Below are 8,437 nucleotides of genomic sequence, written 5' to 3' on the forward strand. Positions count from 1 at the left end.
TGACAGCAGGCAGGGGACATGGGTGGGGACTGGGTTCCTTGGACGCTGGGAGCAGGTTGAGGTGGCTCACGCTGCTTCCACAGGCGGGAGGCAGAGCAGAATGGCTGGCACTGCTACGAGGAGATGTTACCGACTTCTCCGCTGTGCCCAGCGTTGCTGAACAAAGTCTTACAGTGGTCTGGGGGCAGCTCCTTCCAAGAGCAGGGGTTGAACAGATCTCCTGGTCCCAGATGGACTCTGTTTAACAGAGCAAAGGCTTTTATTGCTTCCATAAAACACGCAAGAGCTTGTGCAAGACACTTGGTCCCTGATGACAACTTTTGCCAGTAGCTTCCTCCATAAAGGGAGGAGACAGCCCTGTTCCCAGCTGATTGGGAAGGTGCCACAAGCCAGGAAGGTCCTGGTGTGACCTGTTGTGGCAGGATGGGGGACTCTGGAGAGAGGTCACGTGCTGGCTCTGGCCTGAAAGAGTCAGCGCAGGGAGAACATCGGTGTAAGACCCAACAGCAACCTGAGGGATGCTTTGGAGGGTACTGCGTGGTGGGTTTGCTCTTGGCTTTGCAGTAAAAGGCAAAGCCACGTGTGTGATTTCGCCAGGTCCTCCAAAGCCTGGGAGACCTTCAGCTGCTCGGTTTGTTGGCTTTGCTTCAGAAGCCCACATATTGATTGTATCGCTCTCCTTCAGTTTATGCCTTCTGACATCTTTTGAGCAATTATAGCCCTGAGTCATCCAGGAGAGCTGGAGGAGACCGAGGTGCACATGTTGGTTGTCTCACGCATGCCAGCGTCTGCAGGGGGGTGGAGAGGTTCTGCTGCAGCCCCGCAGCGCTGCCGCCTCCTGCCCCTTTGTTTTCTGGATCTGACACTTGTCACCCATCCGACTGAACAGCTGTGACTTCATTGCAAGGGAGGGTGAGAGCTGGATGAGTTCAAGGCTGGATTTCCAGAGGAACTAGAGGGAGCAGTGAATCCACTGCTAGCCACCGTCCGGGCTTGTTTCCAGACCTCTCCTTTCCGGTGCAATGGAGGTGACAGAGCCATGCCCTGGTTGTCCAAACTGGGCTCTGGATCTCCTGCTTATAACACATTGATCCTGGCTTTTGTGCTGGCAGCCTGTGGGTTTCACAGGAGCGGTGCGTGGCCAGGCTTTCTAGCAAAGTTTGAGATTGTTTTTCATGCAGAGCATCCAAAAGAATAGTTGCCTTTGGAAATCACTGGGTCTTCTTCAGCATGGGGATGTAGGGAAGGATCCAGAGCTCCATCCCGGGATCCAGGTGGTAGCCATGTAGGGAGACTCACACAGATCTGGCTTCCTTTTTGCATGTTTAGCCAGATCTGGTTTTACTGGTCATGGCATCCACTTGGACCTACTGCTTCACATGGGCTTGAAAAGTTTGTGGCGCCTTTTTCAAGCCCGTTCCTTTCTATAGGTCTAAAAATGAAATAGAACAAACACGCACATCGCTCCCACAGTAGAGTGTTTTTTTGCCTTGAAATGAACCCACTGTTTGTCTAACCCACCTCTTTTTTTGAGTTGTAGTTCCACTTTTTTGTCCTTGTTTATAAACACAGATATGCGTGCGCACATGTAATGACAACTAATGCATTTTGGCTTCCATTCATTCAAAGTGATCTTGGTTTTTTGAGGTTTTCTTATGTCTTTTCTTGCAGCTTCTGAAGTCGCCCCATAGTCGGTTGATTCCCCATCACACACCTAGTGCCTGAGTCTGATCCATGTTGGCCCTCCTAGTTCACCATAGATCTCTCATTTTGACTTAGCTGTCTGTTCAGTGGTGGTGACTGTTGTTGTTGTTGTTGTGCTTTTTGTTTTATTGTGTCTTTATTATTTATTTTTACTTTCTCCTGGGAGCTCTGGCCTCTCGTAGCCGCTACTAACCCCTCTTTTGTTTATCCCCCCACGCTCCTCGCCTCCCGGCAGATCAAAGTGGTGAATGCGTTCCGTAGCTCCTTGTACGAAGGCCTCGAGAAACCCGAATCCAGAAGCTCCATCCATAACTTCATGACTCACCCAGAGTTCATCCTGGAGGAAGACGAGCCTCGAACACCATTCCTTGACAGCGCTGAAGACGACCCCGAGACTGACGGACTCAAAAAGCGAGGTGGGGGTAGCCTGGGTGGATCTACATCCCTCAACAGAAATAACAATGCAGTGGACAGCGATCAAGCTGAGGTCACCGTCCCGGAGCCCGAAAGCCCCTTACACAGCTTGGAGACATCGGTTTGACCTTAGAACTTCGAACCCCCCTCTCCTCCTCCTCCTCCTCCACCTTCGTCCCTCGCCCTGTGTGATATTGGCACCAGTAACTGATCACACACTGCGGTCACTTCGTGTCAAACTGCTCATACGTATATCATTTTGGTGTTTTGTTTTTTGGGGTTTTTTTGGGGTTTTTTTTAGTTGTTTTTCTTTTCTTTTACCATTATTTAGCAGTGGGAACCAGAGTACCACGAATGCCGGGCGTTGGGAGAGAGGCTAAGCCAAACTTGTGCATCTCCATCCCCAATTTTCAGTGGTACTCACCCAAGCGAAGCAGCCAGATTATTTCCTCTCCGAGAGTTGGGCTCCATGTGTCTGTAGGGGGTTTTCACTTTGAAAAATGCATGTTCAAAGAAAGTTCAAATTGTTGTAGTCTTACATGCACGCTCTCAGCCCAAGGGCTGGGGTGCACTTGTGACTTTATTTTATTTTTTTTTTCCACTTGTGGTTTTTAGGGTTTTCTTCTAATGGTGGGGTTTGTTCTTTGCTTGTGGGGTTTGCCCCCCGTGACTTCACAGTGGGAAGTGGGGGAGTTAGCACTCTAGTGTGAAAAATTAAAAATAAATAAACATAACCCAGCCAGGGGGAAGGTGTTTACTCACAGGTTGATAGATACAGGGATGTACACCAGTCTTCCACCTTGAAAAATGGTACCTAGCCTTTAAAGTTCCTCCTCTGTGTGTGCGCGCACACTTTTCTCTCTCTGTTTCCAAAGCAGTAATTGGTAGACAAGGAACGAAGGTGACTTGGCTGGAACCTTGCTGGATGTAAAAGATTCTGGGTTTGTTTTTTTTTTTTTTTTTCTCCAAAGCAAGGTGGAGGTGAACTGTCAGTGGAAAGGTGGTGAAGAAAAAACCCATGGTTGTAAGAAATGGGGCTCCTTCCTGGGGCATCTTAAGAGATGCGCCTCATCTGCTCTTGAACAGCTTTGTGAAATTTTTGGTGAGAGCCTTGCAAAGGTTTAATGGCTCCTGCAGAGGGACTTTTGCCTGTTCTGGCTTCTCTGTACTGTTGGGTTAAATATTCTTTCAGCCTTGGAGTACGAGCTCTGGTTAACTGCTGAGGAACCCCAGAGGATGCTCCAGCTGTGCCCACCAGCTCTGCACTTCGCTGCCAAAGCGTTAACAGGCTGAATGGAGAACAAGCATCGGGTTATTGGCAGTGCAGCGGGTCGACTCCTAGATCATGGAAGGGATAAGTTGGGTTGTCTCTTTAGCCGGTGGAAGGGAGAGGAAGCTCCAGGGCCGATGGAAGGACCCTTGATTTCCATAGCAATTCTGTAGCTAGTTTGCCAGTGGAGGCATTTCCTCACAGAGGTGGCAGGTTGGTTGGTTGGCCGCAGGTCTTCTGAAGAAGGTGCTGCGTGGAGGCTTTGTCTCACTTGCTGCTTTTTTGAAGGTCCTCCCTTCACCTTGCATCCTGCCTCACCTCAGTCTCTTGTAACCATTCGGTGAGAGTCCTCATGTTTTGGAGCAGAGGCCCCGGTTGTCAACGTGCCCGGGACTCTGAACTGACCCTCTTGGGAAGCCATGGGACAGAGCAGGAGGCAGGAGTTTGCTTTGCCTTGGGCTTAGTTTCTTCCCTGTGGACTCTTGCTGGTGCACCCCTGGTTACTGGCCCCAGGCAGGACTGGAGGAAGCTCTGCTGCCTTCTCTTCTTTGTCCCCTTTGGCGTGGTTGGAAGCGGAGAGAACCTGGTTGTAACTGGCTGTACAACACCCTCGTCTTTGCCCGGCCTCCATCCCTGGAAGCAGAGAGGTTTTAGTGAGAGGAGAGGTGGGGCTGGCTCGTTTCTTCTTTTCTTTCCTTTAAGAACGCACAGCAGAATCTCCCGTGCCTTCTCCGAGCACTGCCTGCAGCACAGCCTGCCACGCGAGGGCCCAGTACTTTGCCAAGATATAAGTGTTCCTTAAATGACAACGCAAACCAAGTGTCTTTGTTTTGTTTCCAGCCCAGCACCGACTTGTCCCTTCCTTGGGGTGGGAGGAGGGAAGGACGAGGTCACCCCATTCCTGCCCTAAATAGCTGAGGAAAGGTCCTTCTCCCGGCTCTCCTGCCTCGGTGCTGGGGTGAAGGCTGGGCTCCGTACACTGCCAACAGCAAGAAGAAATTGCCACCACTGCCCATCTCAATTAAAAATTCAATATCGAGCCCCCTGCCCGCCCAGACAAACCCATCGCTGCCCTCCCCATTCCTTCTTCCCACGAGCTGAAAAAATACCTTGGGCAGGACAGGGGGGGTAGGGCGGGGGGTGTTTTTTTGGGTTATAGACAAGCGGTGACAGGAAAGACAAAAAGGGGGGGTGTCTGTGGGGTTTGGTTCTGTACTAAAGGTGACATTGCTTAAAAGATCACTTTTTCTATTTTAAATACTTGCAAAAAAAAAAAAAAAGATGAAAATATGGTGTTCTTACAACTTACATAAATATTTATTAAATACTTCGGGGGGGGAACACACCGTTTTTTGTTTTTTTCTTTTGATATTTTTTTATTACCTCAGACCTGTTTTAAAAAAAAAAAAAAAGACTCAAACCAACAACAAGCCGACTTTGGAGGCTCTCAAAGTCACTCCCAGAAATCTGTGACTGGCAGGTTGCCACAAGGGTCTGGTTGTTCTTTAGTTGATACTTTTTGTTGTTGTTGTTGTTGTTCTAGTTTCCATATTAGGAGGGGGAGAAATAATTATATATAAATATTATGCAAAAAAAAAAAAGTATATAGTTTTCTTTAGATCAGAAACTGATATTTTTACGTCAGCCATATGTATTTTGTTTAAAGAAAAAAAATAAATAAAGAAATCTTGAGTCCCGCGTCTGCAGGGGCGCGTGACTGTGTGACAGCAGTTCAAAGTGACAGGTAATTAATTCCGTGTATCAGCGATCGGATGCCAGTCAGCTTCCTTTTCTCTGAGCAGCCATCTTTATACTAGACATTAGTTGGATGACACAAATGTGTTTTGTTGTTGTTTTTTTTTTTATATATATATATAAATTATGTTGGTATGGCTGGTTGCTTAAAGCGTAAACGTTTATTGTGCATACATCTTTTCTGTAAAATATTTCTTTTTTTTTTTTTCTATTTAGTTTCAGTGATATACTGGCGGCAGATGACTATTGGGTTAAGTTATTGAGGACATTACAAAAGAGTTGGGGGAGATTGGTGCTCTACGCTGAAAGGCATGGTTGGCGGCACGAACTTTTCTGGGGACTCTCTGCAACATGCCTTGAAATAGGGGGAGATTTTTTTTTTTTTTTTTTTTTTTTGCTTGGTTTGAACTGCCACGAGTGTGCACGGGGGAGAATGCCATGCCAGACAGGAATCGAAGTCATACCCTGTGATACGTGTTAACTTGCCTTGGAATGCTTTGTTATTAAAACACTCTGAACATAATTTTGCATCCAGTTCTTAATAACAGTAGGGTCTCTGGTGGTGGTGGTGGTTTTCTGTTAAATAAATTGGCGGATTCGTACCAAAGACATTACACCATGTCCTGTGTGCATTGCTGAACAGGCATTTTTAGGCATTTGCATTATGTGATAAGGTTTCCTTTGATTTGCACAGGGGTTATACTTAATTTTCAAAGGTTTTGTGCAATAAGCTTTGAGGAAAATTTTGAAACAATCTCAAGAAGGAAAAAAACTAAACCAAATTTTAGCATGGGCAGCCTTCGGAGTAGATGTCCTGTAGTGCTCAGCCCCTTTAGAAATGCTTCTCGGGGTGAAAAGCCCCATCCCAGATGCAGCGAGGGCATCTCCAAGATGCCGTTGCCAGCTCCTGTTGCCCTCCATGACTGCAGGGACCAAGCACCTCAAAGAGAGTCCCTGCAGGTTTTCGTACCTCTCCGGGGGGCGGGGGGAGGACGCATGTACCTGTCTGCCATTGCTCCTTATCGCTGGTCCATCTCCTACAAGTTCTTCAACCCGTGGAGCACGCAACCCATAAAACTCCTGCGAGCCCCGCTCTCTGTGCCAGGGGGGTGCCGCTCTCCTGGTCCTGCCCCAACCAGCGAGGCTGGGGGGCAACACCGGCGTGTTTCTTGGCACCTGGCTGTTCCTCTCCAGCATCTCTCTGCCAAGGCTGTCCCCTGCCACCAAGACTGGCTGATCTCTGGCTGTCCTCTGCCTCTGATATCCTCCTGCTCAACAAAAAAAAAATAAATACAATTCTCATTCAGCAAAGCCCATGGCTAAAACTGCCTTTAGTTTATTTCCTCCCTTTAAATAAATATATATATATACAGTATTAAACCAACATTTGTGTGTGTATATATATTTATCCAATGCTCTCACAACAAAACTTTCTTTTGAGGAGGGCACGCAGATCTGAGTTTTTCTTTTCCAGTAACTAAGTATAATAAGCACTGGTATTTTTGTATAAAAACAGAAAAATACAAAACAAAAGACTGAATATTATGTGGTATGCATGACATTAAAAAAAAAAATGGTGGTTTCAAAGCAATATGTACCCTGGTGTGTTTGCCATATCCTAGAGTCCAGCTTAAAGTGCACCTGATCTGTATTGCATTTTGATATTAATCTCTATGTACAATGTTTTGCATGTAATTTATATGGTTCTTGGGAGAAAAAAATTTTGAATGAATTGTCAGTTGGCTTCTTCTGAGAAAACAGACTCCAAGCAGAGATAATACTCAAAGTGGAAGCGGACGAGTGGTTGAGGGGCGGGAAAGGGGGTACATAGCAAAAAATTAAAGCGTGCTGGGGGTGGGGGAGAAGGGTAATGGTTTTGAATCAATAAAGCTTTGGCTGTTGAGCAGAAACAATGCGCAAGTGCATCCAGAGAATAAAATGTGCCCACATGTAACTGTGACGTCCTCAGTGTGTCCACCAGCTTGTGAAATCAATTCCGCATCCTTTCCTAGCGCTGGATGAATGGCTGGGCTTCCCCTCAGAGCAAGCTGGAGTGTGAAGGTGGGGCCTGAGGGGTGGAAAGAGGGATGGGGATCAAAAGCAACCCTGCTGCTACAAAAGCACCCCTTAGCGTGGGTTTTCTCTCTGCGTAAGCCTTGCTATCTAGGGGCAGGGGCTGGCTGGTTGCACCCAGCGCTTTGTCTCAAGCATGGCTTCTTCCATCTCTGAGCAACGTCCAGAACTGGCTGTTAAATGCCATCCAAACCAGTGCTCCTGGGCTATGCGTCGAGCTGTCCTTGAGCAAAGATCCTCCCCTGTCCCCATGCCTGGTGCCGTGTCCGCGGTGCCTCTAAGGTGATCCATGGTGGAGGTTGTGATCTCCATCTCCCGGGGACTGGCTTCAAGCTATGTCCCGCCTCTGTACCGAGACTATTTTGCCTCCATAGAGGCACTTTTCCCAGACCAGAAAGACAACGGGAAATAAAAGCAACTGGCCTCTGAAATACTCTCATTCCCAAGCAGGTTGATTGCACTGGAGCTGATAAACTCCCTGGCTTTGGTGGTGGGAGTGTTGTTTCTCTGTGTCTTTAATAGCTGTGGGGCCAAGCCGTGATGAGAAGATCAAGCTGGGCGAGGCTGTCAGTGACAACGTTCAATCTAAAACTTCTCAGCTGAGCGTCTGCCCCTTGGAGCTGACGACAAGTGATATCAACAGGGCGTAAAAGCTTTACTGTGCAGCGTCGCGTTCTGTGCTGCTTTCTTGGGGAGGTGTCTTGTGCCGACGGCGTTCTCCAGCTCTTAATTAAACAGAACAGCCACAATTGCTTCTTTTTTCAAACATATCCCAGGCTGGATACAGAGAAAGAAACAAATCACAGGACTTTCAGTCATTTAGTGGGGAAAATGGCTGTACCCGCTGTGCCTGTGCAGTAGGGGGGCTGCCCCAGGCAGCCTCCCCTGAGGACAGATACCGCTCCTGCTGCCGGGCTAGCTGCTTACTGCTGCCGCAGGGCCAAACTGAGGTAAGCAGGACACTGGCACACTGGGACGGAGAGGAGGAAAGCAGCAGGAGGCAGGTTTAGGCCTATGATCTGCCATGAAGTCTGAGCAGGCCCGTGCTGCCCTGACAGAAAAATGGCTGCCAGCCAGGCCCAGGCCTCCCTCCCTGGGGCACAGCACAGCCTGAGGTGGCCCAAGGGCAAGCGCCTGCTGGCCCGGGAAACCATATTGAAAAGGTAAAATAGCTTCCAGTTTGGAAAGCATAACCCTGAGGCAGTGCCTGGCACAGCCACC

At 48.2% G+C, this 8,437-nt stretch overlaps 1 protein-coding gene across 14 annotated transcripts in view; it reads left to right on the forward strand.

The window, feature by feature from the left end:
- Positions 1-5,666, forward strand: part of ATP2B4 (ATPase plasma membrane Ca2+ transporting 4) — a 52,091-nt gene extending 46,425 nt beyond the window's left edge. For 12 of the 14 annotated variants that reach the window (XM_054181212.1, XM_054181197.1, XM_054181208.1 and 9 more), the window contains one exon: positions 1,940-5,666. In XM_054181212.1, the coding sequence (XP_054037187.1) occupies positions 1,940-2,245 (306 nt within the window). In that variant the 3' untranslated portion in view covers positions 2,246-5,666. The remainder of the gene's footprint in view (positions 1-1,939) is intronic. The other 2 variants (XM_054181209.1, XM_054181211.1) reach the window with 1 other exon arrangement.
- Positions 5,667-8,437: the final 2,771 nt, after the last annotated feature.

Source organism: Rissa tridactyla, chromosome 21 (genome assembly GCF_028500815.1).
Source record: "Rissa tridactyla isolate bRisTri1 chromosome 21, bRisTri1.patW.cur.20221130, whole genome shotgun sequence".
Taxonomy (NCBI): Eukaryota; Metazoa; Chordata; class Aves; order Charadriiformes; family Laridae; genus Rissa; species Rissa tridactyla.